General features: G+C 37.4%; 1 protein-coding gene across 1 annotated transcript; it reads right to left on the reverse strand.

Moving 5' to 3' along the window:
- Positions 1-545: 545 nt before the first annotated feature.
- On the reverse strand, positions 546-15,272 carry si:ch211-225h24.2 (testis development-related protein). The gene is made up of 4 exons (XM_028041088.1): positions 14,856-15,272; positions 8,074-8,127; positions 3,472-3,587; positions 546-2,442 (listed from the first exon to the last, which is right to left on the reverse strand). Exons 1-4 carry the CDS (start codon positions 14,940-14,942, stop codon positions 2,004-2,006), a joined length of 696 nt encoding a protein of 231 aa, XP_027896889.1. The 5' UTR covers positions 14,943-15,272; the 3' UTR covers positions 546-2,003.
- Positions 15,273-16,177: the final 905 nt, after the last annotated feature.

The raw sequence follows: 16,177 nt of genomic DNA on the forward strand, positions 1-16,177 counted from the left end.
AGAGAAGAATCAAACATATGAATGAAATTAATCCTTCTGAACTTATGTTTTCTCCCACATTTGTCCTTGAAGTCAGTCCATTGTGTTGAAATTCAAAGCAAATGTATATTTATATTCTATGTAAGCACGCAGTAAAGTCGAATTAATGTTAGTTTGCATTTTAACTTGGTTGAGCTTTGTATATTTTCCCATAGATTCAAGTAAAATATGGCACTATTCTTTACTCAATTGTGGGATCAAGTGTGGAGATTTACCAAATTTGCAATGCTTAACTGTTCTTTTTATTAAGGACTGAAAGAATGTTCTATGATCATTTTAACACAGCACCAACCTCCACAATTATAATTTGAATACATGTAGAAAAAATTAAAGAAGCAAAACCTTCAATAAAGAATAAAGGACACTAGGATGGAAAGAACAGAGACACAAGGTCATAAGTCCACCAAATGAATGAAGGATAGAAGTGAGAGATGGGTAAGAAAGGAATATGAGCAAAAGAGGGAAGAAAGAGTATATGATGAAGAAATAAAGGAATGACACAAGGAGGAAAGAACAACTTTATCCATACTGTGAGGGGAACATTGTGTAATCAATAGTGGTGTGACCTCTACCTCTAATACAGCTCCAGAACTTGAGATGAGAAAATATATTCAACCACCTTTGACATAGTTGATTTGCTTAACTTCAAAGACACACACACTGTTGTTTCAAAATATGTTTTTTTTATGATTGCACAACCCATTTCTGAGCTTTTAAATTAAGGCTTCAGACAGTTTCAGGGTGCCGCATTTGTAAAGAAAGGATGTAAAAACTAGCTACATAAACTCTCAGTAGTACAACAAGCTTGCATAATATTTGATTGTCTCGTTGGAGCGAGAAAAGATCTTCTCGCCCGTTGGCAAAAATTGCGCATTCCAGAAAAGAAAACGGAAATTTTACAGTATGTGAAGGCTTTCATTTCAACAGATTTAGCATTTGATAGTGATTCACTTTAAAAAAAAAACTCATTTTCTTCAAACCTAAAAACCTTACATGTAATATTTAAGGATTAGAGTAGCTTCCTGGCAATATGATGCCATTAACAACAGATTGCTAGCTAAGTTGGAGTTTGTTTTTTTTTGTTTTGTTTTTTTGCTGTAACCATCATGTCCCTCTTGAAGAACCAACACCACACTGCTCAAAATGAAGGAATAAAGCGATTAATGACTAAAATGTCTTGTAGTGAAATTAACTTACCATTTTGGGGAAATGTTAAAGGACAATACCACATTAGAGAAACAGAAAATCTACAAATATTGAAAGTATGAACCACGAATAAATCACAGTTTGGATTTCTATTGTTTTTTTTAAGTATTTTATGATACAAAAAAACCCCAACTTTTTAAGCTATACTTCTCTACAACAGACAGGCAGTCCAACATCTGGATGATGACCCTCCAGATGTACGTGCATTCTTAGCCTTCTGCTCGGTTCCTTTATTCTTACTGATTTTAATTAATTACTTCTGATTTCAGCTATGGAAATAACTTTCATCACATACAGACACGAACAAAATTAAAAAGGAAAAGTTGTAAAAAATTATGATATACAGTGGACCCCCAACTATTCGTGGTTCAGTATTTGCTGAAAATTGTAGATGTTGGCCTCTGTAGTAGTGCTAGGATGGTTTCCACTGTGCACATTAATGCATATTAAGATATATTTTGTGTTTGAACTGTTAAAAAAGGCAGTTATAAGCGTTTTTGAGTATTCGCCGGCAGAAAACATCCTTGAATAGCGGGGAGAGAGGCGGGAGGTCCACTGTATGCCCTTTAATGATCTCAATAGACACAAGTAGGAAAATAAGAAATCCTGGCATCTACTGGCCACTACTGGTAGAGCAATTTAAGGCACTGCCTCTTTAATTTTCTTGTGTGACAGTCTCTAACATTACATTTTCCTTCTGGAGTAAGACTAGAAAGAGGCAGAAATCTGGAACAAATTGTCTACTGAGCATAACAATGCTACTGTTTAAATCCTGCCCATGGGCTCTCTGACGCGATCCCTCTGCTCATTCTGCTGATGCCAGCCAGCTTGACCTTGGCACGGGACGTCCACCTCACTGCAGCTGCTCGGTCATTGGAGTCCGTCAGGTTGGCATAGCGAGAGGAGTCCTCCTCAAACCCCTGGCCACCCCATGAAGGAATTTCCAAGGGAACGCTTAAGGAGTCGGGAGGAAGGGACAATGCCGACTCCCCGTTCTGACTGTTCTCAATGAGGGCTTCATCAGGCACAATCTCAGAAACAATTGCCAGCCGTGGAGGCTCCCAGCCCTCCATCTTCTCCAGTTTTTTGGCAGGCGAGATTTGCCTCATCGTCATCGTAACATTGTCCCAGAAACAGTGCCCCTTTTCCGGCTTGTCCTTCTTCTCCTTCTCACCTTCCTTGAGCTTTTTGTTGGACCTTTGAAGAAACAGGAAAAGGGAGAGAGAGGTCAAAATGTGAAGTTAGAGGGAACTTTGTGGACCGTATTGTCACCATAAATAGAACCGTCTGACTCGAGGAATTCGTGTTTATCGGAGATTTCAACACTGGAGACCGGAGTGTTCCCCACACACTGGGCCATTATGGAGAAAGTCCTTTATGTTTTTCAAAACAAGGTCATTAATAAAGGCTTTCCTGTTCATACGTGTTCCACTTCCTCAGCAGGTCTGAAAGATAACATCTTGTAAAGGCTTACATGTAAACACATCCAAGGGTGTGACTCTGCTTTTTCAAGTTGAAACTGTAAATGCTTTTGCTCCTTACATTTGAGCAGTAATGACTGATATACTGACAATATCCTGAAAACATTTTTTAGAAACATAAATAGATTTTTTAGCTCATTTTCAATCCAGTGCTTGACTTTCTTTTTGTTTAAGTTGCTTCACTCTGAACTGCTGATGTTTTTCTTTTTTAGGCATAAGCAATAATCCCTAACTAAATGGACAAACCAAAACAAAACATGTCATTTCACAAAGATCCTCTTTAAAACAGGATAGTTAGGCAATAAAAAGCATTCTGTTTTGATAACATTATTTACTTCCATTTCTATAGCTGAATCTATGAAAAATACCACAAATAATTAATGGGAAGGAAAGATTTTTCTTCAAACAAGAAGAAATTTTTGAAAATGTGTAATACAATAGATGATTAGCTGAATGATTCTGACAGAGGTTTAATTACAGGTTTCATCTTATTTGTCAAAAAAAAGAAGATTTTTTTCTCTTTCTGCTCTCCTTAAATTTTAAAACAGTTGGTTATTCTGTCATAGTTGGGTAAAGAAAAGGGGTGCTAAAATGCAATCTAACGGTAGAAGACCTTTAAGAATGCTGTAAAACTGTTTGTTAAAAATTACAAAAAAGAAAAAGTACAAATAAAAGATCTGCCATGAAAGTGTCATCGAAGTTTATTCAGTTTGTCATAATTAAGACATTACAAGTGCAAACTCACACTTTGCGCTCTGCCACCTTCACCCCAGACAGCAACAAATGCTCGTCATCCTTAGAGGACAGCATCTTTTTCTCCTTCTTCTCCTTCTTTGACATCATCTTTTTCACCTTTGCCTCCTGACAAAAAAAAAACAACGACTAAAAAGGAGATTTGATTTTAAACATCACAGCTAATAAAACATTTACGATCCCATGTGTTAAATGTTAGTTGTCACTATTGCCTTATTTTGCTTGATTTATCCTCCCTGCAGAGAGATATGTCACAATTAAAACATGATAGGAATGCAAGGAAGAATCATTCGTTCAGCCTGACAGCTGCTCATATTTTGAAAAATACTTGGTGAAGCTTTTTGAGTGCGTTCCAGTGGAAGAAAACTCCTGATCTACTTTGCATCAGAATTCCTTCCTGCGTTTCATACATTCCTTATCAGCAAAGATGAAGCAAAGTTTTGACTTCCTTTCTTGCCAATGGAGAACTCCTAATCTCAGCTGTCAAGGTCTCGCCCTCTACTCCTCCTCCTCACATCCGGGCCGGCCTGCTCCCTCAGTGCAGAAAGGAATATTTGATTAATGGGTTTAACCTCTTTAAACCGCTCCAGTTGTTTCTTTATTCTGAGGTCAGGTTAAAAATCTTAACAAGGTGCACAATGTAGATCCGTTCATGTTCTGGACAGGAAGTTGCCTCAGCTGCTACAACAAGCAAGCGGCTTGTTTGTCCAAGAACACATTCTTTCCTCAAACCAAACAGGGACACCTTCAATCAGCTCTGTCACCGGATAAGGCTTCAGAATGCTGCAGCGAAGATTAAACAAACGCCCACCAGTAAACAGGCCCCGCATGTTTAACATTTGCTCAGCACGTCTGAGAACAGATGATTCTGCTCGTGTTCTTCTTGTTGATAAATGAAGGAACAAGTACAATCTTCTCACTTGCATGATTAACATATCCTGAAATAAATATTTAACCTCTCAGTCTAAGCTCCTTCAGGACCAGGTTACTGTCCTGCCTCTATTGTTTCGCACCAGCTTGTTTCTTTAGTAAAATAAAGCTTCTCTTCAGCAGTTTGAGCTCTGAAGCAAAGGAACCAGATATGCCAAAACCACAGGGGGTCCTTCTTATTGGACGTGAATGTGTGCAGCTGAATTCCACTCGCATGCTTGCACATACAGTGCCTAAACTATTCTCTGTCCATCTCACTGGCCAAAAGGAGCTCCTTGACTTGCTGTGGGCAAAGGGGAGAAATACCTACAGCTCCACAAACAATCCAGCTTTTATTTACCATGAAAGCTGAGGGAGGCATTATGCATTTTTAAAATATTTTTTTAAGATATGAGTCAAACAACTGTAGATGTATTTATGTTTGGTGATGCAAATCAGCATTTGGATTTTGGGACTAAGTGAAACAATATTTCAGAACTGATGTCTTATCAATCAAAATATTTTCTCCGTAGCATATCTACAAACGCTGAATTTGAAGACAATAACCATCACAGATTAGTAGTTCATGCGTACATAATTACGCATGAACTACTAATGCGTAATTAGTTCGTCGTACTTGTAATTAGAACGAAGAAATTTTCTTCTGCCATTATTTAAAACTTGACATTTTAGAATACACAATGACTAACACTGTGGATTTAATACACTAAAAATGCAGAAGAAACACCATTAAAAATGCTGCCGCTATTGTGCCTTGCTAAAATATTCTTCATTTTCACATTTTATTAAGTTACAACCATAAACTAATGTATTTTGTTAAAATTTATGTGAATGGAGCTGAACCTGTCACAAAAAGCAATTATCAACTAATCGCAGGATAAATTAAAATGAGCTTGATAATTTACATTCTGATGATTAATAATTTGTTAAGGGCAATTTTGTTTACAGAGACATAATAATCCATTTTGTTAATGGTTTCAGCTGTTTGTGGTTTTTAGTTCCTTTTTATTTCTCTTTTTTGGTGGTTATGATTTATTTTGGATATTTAAAATGTTGTCCAACTCCAGGGCGGAGTGTTCTGTACAAAATTAAGGTTTATTAATCTTTGAGAGGGTAAGCTTGTATTATTATGCCATTACCAATATTTTACTTAGAAATGGTTTCAAAACAATAATTTTATCATTTATCACAACAATATCTGGTCCAGCAAACCGTAGTACTGTGACAGGTATACTGCATGACTTGAAATGACTTAAGGTTCACTTAAAGACTATAAACATATCCCTAGAGCTACAGTGGAATGGCTTAGATCAAAGCTTTTTCAGGTGGTAAAGTCTGACAATCTGTTGCCAGACTTGAAAGACAACTGATGTTGATTAATGCTCTCCACCCAGGATGACTGATGTGAAGCTCTGTTGCAAAGAGGCAAAAACTTAACTCTCTGGAAGAGCGACGTGAGTAGAGACATCGATAAGACTTCAGCTGTAGACCACTCTGCTCCCGTAAATTCAAATGCACAAAAAACTTAAAACATCCGTTTCTTAAATTAAAAAAGAATACTTCAATATCCAAAAGGTTTGTGGTTGTGACGTGACAATATGTGAAAAACTTCAATATGTATAAATATTTGCAAGACATCAATTGTTTACACAAATGTTGCCACTGTGTAGATTTTTCATCAGTTAAAAAAAAAAAAGGACTCCATGACCACTTTCTCTGTCCTAGTGTGAGCATAAAACAACTAAGCATTTAAGAGTGATAGCCATTCACACCAACCAAACAGCCGGTAGCTATTTTCAACCTTGTTTTTCCTCCGCAGCAATTGTTCCAGTATAAAAAAACAAAGCTACTCAAAAGAATGCTGCATTTCCTTCCCTTCTCCGGCCAACTACCCCCTCCACCTCACCAGCAGGACACATCATCAAATATGTGCTTCCAACGAGGGTTGCACTTAGGAGCTGGAGGTAAAATGCGGCAGCAGGCCAGAGTTCAGAGACAACACGGCACCCTGTGTTTGACTTGCAGTCAATCTTCACACATGCAGACAACCACACCTCTGGATGAGGACTCGCTGTCAGCACAGAATATGAGATGATACACATCTCTCATGAACTGGGCGATGAGAGACAATCACCTGCTCAGAGAGAGGCCGACGTGTTGTCAAAACGCATCAGAAATAAAACATTTAAAAGCACGAGGATGAAATCAGGGTTCCTATGGAGCTGGAAAAGTCTGGAATCTCAAGCTCAGTATTTTCCCAGTCTGGATATGTTTAGAAAATGAAAAGACCAGTATGGACCACTATAATTTTTACAGATTTTACTCATTTTCCAATTGTCTATAAGTTGTCTATCCTTCCATCTCTCTTTAATTTTTACTTCCTTCTTAGTTCCTTGTGTGCTTCCTAAGATATGTCCTTTCTTTTTTCCCCTGTCTTGTGTTGTTCAGTCACTGCAAAACAAACTGGTCAATGCTTCATTATAAATGTTCAGAGAATTTTTTTCTTCCGCTCTTTGCACTAAAGACCAAGAAGGTGGTGAGAAAGAGTCATTATTTCCAGTGAAACAAGTTTTATATGGACATGAGATGAAACGACACGAAATGAAGAAGCCATTATTTCAAAAGCATCAAAAAAGGCCAATCACAGTGCGGAAAAAACTCAGAGAAAAATAACTTATTTTCTGGGGATCTCATGACACTAAAATAGAAATGTTTGGCCATTCACTTCACAAAATAGAGAGCATCAGCAGCAACATTGCAGCAGCTCTGAAAAGGCACCACTAGTGGAATCAGAAGGAATGGACCAAAGCTCCAGGAGGCTATTGTAGAACCTTGAAATTATTTTAACCAATTTATAGAGTTTCAAAGTATTCCACTGAGTATATGTGGAAACTTTTTGAATTAAAAAAAAAAATCAGCAAAAGAAAGTCAAATTATGTCTGGCATTTAGCAAACAGAAATAATTTTAGTGATCCTAATAGACCTAAAGCTGGTTATCAGTGTGTAAAAATCTGTTTTCAACTGTGTGTAAGAACTGTTGATATCTCCAGCTTGTAATCATACAGTAATATGGACATTGATAACTTTAATGTCCATATTAAAGTTATCAATAACTTTAATATTGTTATTAGTATAACAATATACTAATATCAGTTATCCTAAATCTAAATCAGTACTAATATGAGAATTAGTATACAGTCAACTAAAGTGATAAGGTGATTAAAAACAGCACCAATGTTAAAAGACATCCAGTAAATAACATAAATGACATCACCTATGACAACATGTTTGCCAGAGATAAAGAACAACAGCACAATACGCAAAGATAGGAATGATAGGTTTGTTTACAGATAAACACTGTGGCCTCAGCAGTTCTCTCACCCTGCAGCCTTAACTCTGTGGGACAGCGTGTTCTCAGAAGAGACTGTCTGACCCAGGTTGGACAGTATGAATTTAAAAATTTGGGCCCTTTTGGCAACGTAAGATTGTGTCTGCTGGTGATGCTGCAGGGATGTGTGTGAGGAGATAAGAAACCGAATGTTTCGTCCATATCTACGAGGACCATCTGTCAAAGCTAAAACAGTTTGGACTGCATGCATGTTTGGAAGCCGATGGTGTGTTTTCATCATTGCAACGTGCAAGCAGCTGTGATGTTGCCATGTACCTTGGCTAACGCAGTGCCAGCGTCCTCCTCCTCTTCCTCTCCCAGGTCTTTGTCCTGCAACACAGACAGACAAACACAGTCAGAGACAAAACACCAACAGACACCCAACAAACCAGCTTATGCCATTTACTTTATGCTGCAACGATGGCGTGTGTGTTTGTTTTAGGAGTGTGTGCACATTTTCCTGTGAAAGGGAAGCCAACTGTTGGAAGATAAACACAGTATTCAGAGGGCTAGATGGAGGCATGGCTGGAGGAGTGGGGAGGATACGAGGAAACCACCGAGCTCCGAGGGCAGATTTAAACAAAGGACAAAGAAAATAAACCTTCACCTTGGGCATGTATGCTGCATTGTTGGGATTTGAGGATTATTTTGGTTCAATTGTGGTTGATAACTCAGACTGATTTTCCCTTTTAACCTGATCTTTAAATTTCTATAGTGTTTTCATTTGATTGTTCATTTAAAATATTTGTTAAAAGTTCCAATGTCTTGTCTGTTAAAACGGCTCATGATGAATACCTACAAATCAATGTAAAGTAAAGTGCTGAAGTAAAGAACTGCATCAAGTATGAGGCACTGTGGTATGGTGTTAATGGTTGAGGCTGCTGCTGGTGGTGTAATGATATGGGCATATTTTCTTGGCACACCTTTGTTCCGTTGGTTCACTAGGCAACATGTTACAAAATTCAAATCATTTTAAACTTGCTTCCTGCACATGACACTGAGTTCATTGTTCTCCATCTGCCTCTAGAGGCACCAGCTCTCAATCCAACTGATCACCTTTGGGACACAAGATAAATGCCAATATAGACCTAATCCCTGATGAATGTTCCTGAAACCTTGTTAAACTTATGCTACAAAAACTTAAGGCAGTTCTAAAAACAAAACGACAGTCAGGCAGTAGCAAGGTGTTTCACTCACAGACCTAATGAGAAAATTATTTCCTAAATCTGATCAGTGATGTTCAATTTTTCTGTTTAAATAACTAAAATTGTTTACATTTTACAAATTGTTTTGTTTTATTGACACTTTACATTGACTCTAGCCTTTTAGACACTATTTCTACTACAATCTCTGCAACTGCACCAGTTATTGTTAATTTTTTTCCAGTAATTCTCCAATGAACAATGCTAATAAGATGTACATATAAAAAATAAATGAAACACAAAAAAACATTTTGATTGATATTAACTGTGCTTAAAGACAAATCTGGTTTAGAATGATGTGGAAAAATTATAATTAGGTTACACCTGCTAGTTGTATTGCTATATGCTTATTCTAAGTTCCTGTATATTCCCACCAAGTTAAAACTATTTGGGTTACATGTACAAGGTTGGACGTTGTTTTTCACAGCTGCAAGTGAACCAATCTGTTTCCCATGCTTTGGATCCCTTATCCCCCAGGTGTCAAACTCCAGTCCTCAAGGGCCGCTGTCCTGCAGTTTTTAGATGTGCCACAGGTACAAAACACTGGAATGAAATGGCTTAATTACCTCCTCCTTGTGTAGATCAGTTCTCCAGAGCCTTAATGACCTAATTATTCTATTCAGGGGTGGTGCAGCAGAGGCACATCTAAAAGTTGCAGGACACCGGCCCTTGAGGACCGGACTTCGACACCCCTGCGGGTATCCCTTTGTATAAAACTCATGTGTTGTCTCTGCCCGGCAGAGCTTTTCATCCAGACCTGCTTCATTATTGATTGTCCTACAAGCTCTCTGTATTGTGCACAATATATGAATAAACTTGATTGAGTGATTTCACCTGAACAGTGCTTGGAAATAGTTTTTTTCCACGACAAGAATCTCACCCAAAGCATTAAAAAACAGTAAATGATAAAAGGCAGGCAGTCCGAAATCATCAGATGTGCAGTCAAGCATTGACTCCTAAAACAAAGCCAGAACTTCTTCAAAAAGAGTCTAAACCCCAAAATCGTCCAACATCTAAGAACTCAGAGGCAGAGAAGGAGGAATAACGATGGCTAGACAAGTCTGAACAAGCTCTTTTGAGTGTGTGCCACAGAAGCTGATCAAAGAAAACACACACACTGATTACAGATTACGATTAAAGCCTAAAGACATTAGCAACTTTAAGATGAGAGAGAAGGAGGGTTTTTGGTGGAAGTAGTATGTTAAATATCCCTAACAAGAATCAACAGAAGTTTGTGTATTGTTTATAAAGGAGAAATTAACATTCATTTTATCTTTCTGTTTTACTTTCATGTTTCAAAAGGCCACAAAGACACACCTGTACAGTCAACACACAAAAGAATAGTATTTACTCACAGTTCTTAAATGCTTCACATTCTCAAATTCTGGGCACAAAAAGAGTTTCACCATCACACTGTACCACAGTGTTGACTAGTTCAACATTTTGGAAACACACCACTGTTTAGGCACCTGGTTACACCGACAATACACATAGCTGGAAGACGTCTACTTAGCTACAAGTGCCTTACTGACCCAAACAATGAGCTTTATATACTGTATGTATCACTCAGGCCTTTTTATTGAACCTAATCAGGTCAACACTCAGCTACACCAAGACTGACCAGAAAAAGTCAACTTAGATAACATTATTTGTTTTTCTGGGAAAAAACCCACAGCCTGTGCCTGTGTTCAAGCCAACCATATATTATAAACTTCTGTCAAAAGCTACGTCTTTCTTTACTGTCATGGTTTGGCATACTCTATGCCACAGTACCAAGCAAATTACTAATGAGTTCAAAAGTATGTTGCATAACTTACTAATTTCTTTCCTAAATAAATATGTTGGTGTAGATATATTTGCTTTTTGCATACCATTTTAGTTCCCTGTTCTCACATAAAATTACTATTTTAATGTTGTTATTGTTACTAACAATAACAACTTTGCTTTGTGTAAGCAAAGTTACAGATTCCACCATTTAAATGCCATAAGCTTATTTCCCTCAACACCAAAATATATTTATAATTTTAAAAAGATTAACTTGAATTTAGGAGATGAGACAAATCTTCATTTAACTTAACCCTCTTCCCTTCATCAAAAGATTAACTTTATTTAATCTTCTGTTTTCCTCCCTTAAAGCCTAATGCTTCAGATTAGAGGTTGTATTTAAGTTTAGTTCAGTTCCAAGGTAAGCTTTCGTGATCTGTGATAGAATCACAGCGGCGTTCGCTCAGTATTCAGGTGCGAGGTGCTTTAAGCTAAAGGCAAATATTCCCTTCTTCAGGTTTACAGCTGAACTTCAATAGAGAGTGAGTGATGAAGGAGAAACACAGGCAGAGGCTGTGCAGATGGCCCAGAGCGGGATGGAGGCACGAGGAGAATGATAGTGTCTTTAGAGTCTGTGCTTTATCCTGAGTTTACCTTTTATCTTCTTTCTTATTCTCCATCTTAGGGTGTTTCATCACTTTACACATTGTCTGAACCTGTCTGCCTCCAATGCTCAGTTTTGATCTAAAACAAACAAGCCTTCTGTTTCAAAATTAATACCTGAGACTGTTTTAACAATAAACCCTAAGAGATTATTAATAAACTACATAAGAAAGGTGACCACTACCACCATAAATAAATTTATACTTCTGTTAGTTTAAGATGGAGAGAAAAGTATGCAAACAAAATCAAAAACCTCTACTAACTGATTAATGAAGTCAGACTTGATGGCTGCAAGGTTTCCAGAATCTGCAACTTAAAAAAAAAAAAGAAAAAAAAGGTTTTGGGTTACTTTTATACCACATCTGACCTTCATGGCAGTTTTGGACAGTTGGTTTTTGATCGTATCAATATACTGAGCTAAGGTTTTGTCATCTTACATGATGTATATAGAAATATTTTTGAGAAATCCAACATGTTGTCATACTTTTTTGTTCTACAGTGCCAATAACATTCTAAAAAAAATCACTAAAACATCTAAATTTCTTGTTTTTGAACATTAATATGCATATCCATCTTTTTTCATGCCTTACATCCCCAATCCCTAAACCAGCTTTATTTCATTAAAATGTTAGAAATTGTTGCAGTAATGATTATTTACCAAGTTATCAAAATATAGAATCCTTTTATAATTAACTTCTTATTGTGAATTTTGTTGTTATTTAACCCAAACATCTTTGAGTTGTGATCCATTTCAACTATTTACAGAACAAAACAAACAAAATAAACATTCAAAACTTCTTTTGATTCTTGTATTTCTGCACTCAGCTTCCTCATTTGAATAAGTGGAAGGAAAAACACTGCATTTCCAGACTGTGTTATCATAACTTCCATCCTGTCCTCATCCTGTATCCCTGACAGGGTTGGCGCTCGCCTCTCCGCTGTGTTTTTGACATTTTACGATCCAACCTCTTGACCCCTGGGACATACTTTACTGTCATGGTGACTCGAGGAGACCTCCCTGATGACTTTCCCAGGACATCATAGTCAGAGTTGACGCTAACTCTGATCTCAGAACTGCTGCTGACAGGCAAGCAACTCTAATGATCACAGGACAAACTGAACCCGGGGACGGACGTCACAAATGAGGGGCGCATGTTTTCGTTCCCAGGATGGAAGTTCAATAAAGTTCCGGCAAAGGTCTTACATGTTGACATTAGCACAGCAAGAGCTGAAAAATTATGATAAATCATGATGCAGTTGCCTGCAATATGATAAATACTTGTCTCCATCTTTGCTGGATGGAGGAAAGCTTGAGCAAAAATGGACGATGAAAGATTATTAACATAACAAATGTCAGATTTACACTTTTGAAACCGTTAACACTTTGATATTGCTCAGTGTTTTCTCAGATTACTTAAAAATCTTCCAAAGAAAGAAAACCTTGACTTATTGCATTATTTACGCCAATTTCTATATCACAAAGTTGATTAGATAAGCGTTCACATTATTTTGACTGTTATGACGCAAACTAATCCAAGAAAAAAGGCCCATATGAGTTTCACAGATTAATCTATCGAGAGATAGCACACTGGAAAATGACCTGTGACCTCCTTTCTTTAAGTGGAATGCAAGCTAGAAGTGTGCGCCTAAGAATATCCCATTTTTAGTCAAGTCAATTTCAAATTCCACCAGATAAAAATACATATATATTATATACACAAGACTCCCACAAGATAAACATGTCATCTTTCGTTTTCCTATGTGCCAGGACTGTTGGAGGCCTGTCCTCCCTTTTAGTTGTGGAGTATTTGGTGTGTGTGCTTCGTAATGACCTCCTTAAAAAAGAAAAATACAGAGCCCAGCTGCTGGTTAGTGCTGATACAGAGACTTTTTGGACCTCAGAAACACGCGGCTGTGGCTCATCTGGGATGGACATGAACACATCACATAGACACAACAAGAAAAACAGGCTTGAAATATCCAACCTGCCAACAAAAAACAACATAAACGGCTGGGTTATATCTTCAATCCAAATCCTAGCTTATGCTGTTGGGTAAACTCTGTGTTAAAGGTGAAAAGGTAAAGTCTGGAAAGGGGTTTCAAAACTTGTATCATGCCAATCCTGCAGCTTAAAGCAGTTAAAACAAGAGGCAGGGGAACGAGGGACCACTCAAGAGTTTTCACAGGCTTTATGGAGCTACAAGAATGAATAAGAATATTAATCTCATTAAGCCAGGAGCAAGAATGAGTAGCTGTCTCATTCTCATTAAGAGAGCTTGTATGTTAACCAGCCAACTGAAGGTTAATATCAAAGCCAGCAAATATCAGCCAGTGTTGACAACTTAGCAACTTTGTTTTTAGTGACTTTTCAGATGCTTCCAAAAAAAAAAATCACTAGAGGCAAAAAAGAAAAACACTTTCTGATGTCATCAGCAACACTGAGTTAAAAGCACACAGGCCTCTCAGCTGTGTTTATGGCATTTTATGATCCACCTCTTTATCCTCTTTGGAGATACTTTACTTACTCCACTAGCAATATGACATCACGACCAGCACATCCCGCTGGCAGCTTGCAAACTCTACTTTTAAGACAGTGTTATGCTAATGAAAGTGTTGGTTTATGCTCCTTTGAAGCATAAACATCAATGAAAAGCTGAAGTTGTATTTTCTGCCACCAAGGAAGAAGTGACACTTCTTTCAACTGCGCAGAAACAGGTGGGGGGAAAAGGCTGATCTCAATGAATGCTCCACACAGCCTGAGAAACGTACTTCATATGACATTTACCACATTACCATAACATTTGAAGGACTTCCGTAGGAGCATATGATGTAAAGTTGTTATGGTTTGGAATCTCTATATATTACAAATAGCCATGTCTAACTAGAAAACTAAAACTATCAACTTGTCAAAAAGCATGAATTTTAAAACTCAGGTCAGTTTGAGTGTAATAGTTTAAATCCAAATATGTAAACATGGTATCCTATAAAAACTATATTTTTTACAATAATTAACTGAATACAAAAAAAAATTCATTCTTGTTTTGAACTGACAGATCACAGAATCTCAACGTATTTTTTTATTTTATTTTTTTTTACTGAAGCACCTGCTGTTCATCCAATTAAAATGCCTTGAAAATTACTGGTGTTCAACTCGTGAAAAGTGCACCTTCAGCTGACCTGACAGCTTAACCTCCTCTTGCTTCCTGCCCGTAACCGCTCTGCGCGTTCACTTTTAACCAAGTTAAAAACAAAACGATATTCAGATTCAGAACATGTTCTTAAATCTAAAGATGAAAATATATTTAGATGGGAACAAAAAAAAAACATTAATATAATTGGTTGAACTACTTTAAAGCAGCAACAGAGGAACCAGTTGCGGTAAGAAGGCTATTGTTCAGACCGCTGCTTCCTCTCCGTCTGTTTCATTACCTTGTAGGAGTGATGATAATGCCAGGACATGTCGTCTTCCTCTGACGCATAATCCACCAGTACTTTACTCTTGGTTTTCTTGAACATATCTCCACTTGTCGCTGACAAGAGTAGCCTAAAAATTTCCAGGTAAGGCAACTGTCGAATTCGGCACAACAGAGAAAAAGTTTACCCCGCTCAGTTCAGTTTTTTTGTTGTTGTTTTTTTCTGGTTTTTGTCGCAGCGCAGCACCACCGCAACGCGTCCAATTGTTTCGGGTCTTCCTCCCGCTGCAAATCCAAAAGCTGTACTTTTCCTCCTCTCTCCTCTGAAATCAGCTCAACAACAGAGAGCTGCGGCGAGGTGGTGTGTCTCGTGAGTGTTTTGCCTCTTTTTTACGCTGCGTTTTTACGCATTTTGGACCACCTGGACTTTAGACTTTAGCTCCTCCTGTGTCACTCCCCACCTACGCCTCCAATTCTGGTTCCTTGAAGTTGCCATGGCAGGAGGAGGAAGGGGGTCACACTTCTTATCTTGTGCCTAAACAATCATTAGACCGAAAATGCATGCAAAACTATTCAACTATTTTTATAATTATTGTTTTAGAAAAATACTTTAGTCCTTTATAAGTCCTTAAGTCCTTTATAAAGTAATGACACCCCTTGAATTTTTCTGAAAATATTCCGTACACAATCAAAAACATACTAAATTTTACTAAAAAAATGGAATAGTTCATTAAAATGGACATAATTATGAAGTTATAGGATTTTTTTTTTTTTACTTGGCTATTGTTACAGAAAGCTGACATTTTTCTTTGATTGTGACTTCAACATCTTTGCACATCTATAATAAAACTTTTTCTGCATTACAAAATTGGATGGAGAATATCTGTGAAAATGAATGTTCAAGTCTTGCAAAAGATATCCAAGTGACAAGTCTAATGGCGCACGCTTTTATGTAAACCATCCCATCGTCACTCTAGTTGTGTGTTTAGTAATACCATGCTTAAAAATTAGCTTCTCCCCCATCTCGAAACTTTAGTGGCTTGTATTTTGTTAATTGTTCCATAAACTCTGATCTTGCTGAAGGAAAACATGCCCACAGCATGATGCTGCACTGATAGTTTCCAAATCCACTTTATTTATAAAGCACATTTGAAACACAGAAGCTTCCCTAAAGTGCTGCACAAAAAATAGGACAAAGCAGAAAATAAAAACCAAGATCTAAAGCAACAATAAAAATGCTCTCATTAAAACATTCATAAAATCAAACAAAGACAAGAAAAAGAACACATCAAGTCACACTGGACAAAACACTATTGAAAAAAGTTTTTTGATCTAAAT

Source organism: Xiphophorus couchianus, chromosome 15 (genome assembly GCF_001444195.1).
Source record: "Xiphophorus couchianus chromosome 15, X_couchianus-1.0, whole genome shotgun sequence".
Taxonomy (NCBI): domain Eukaryota; kingdom Metazoa; phylum Chordata; class Actinopteri; order Cyprinodontiformes; family Poeciliidae; genus Xiphophorus; species Xiphophorus couchianus.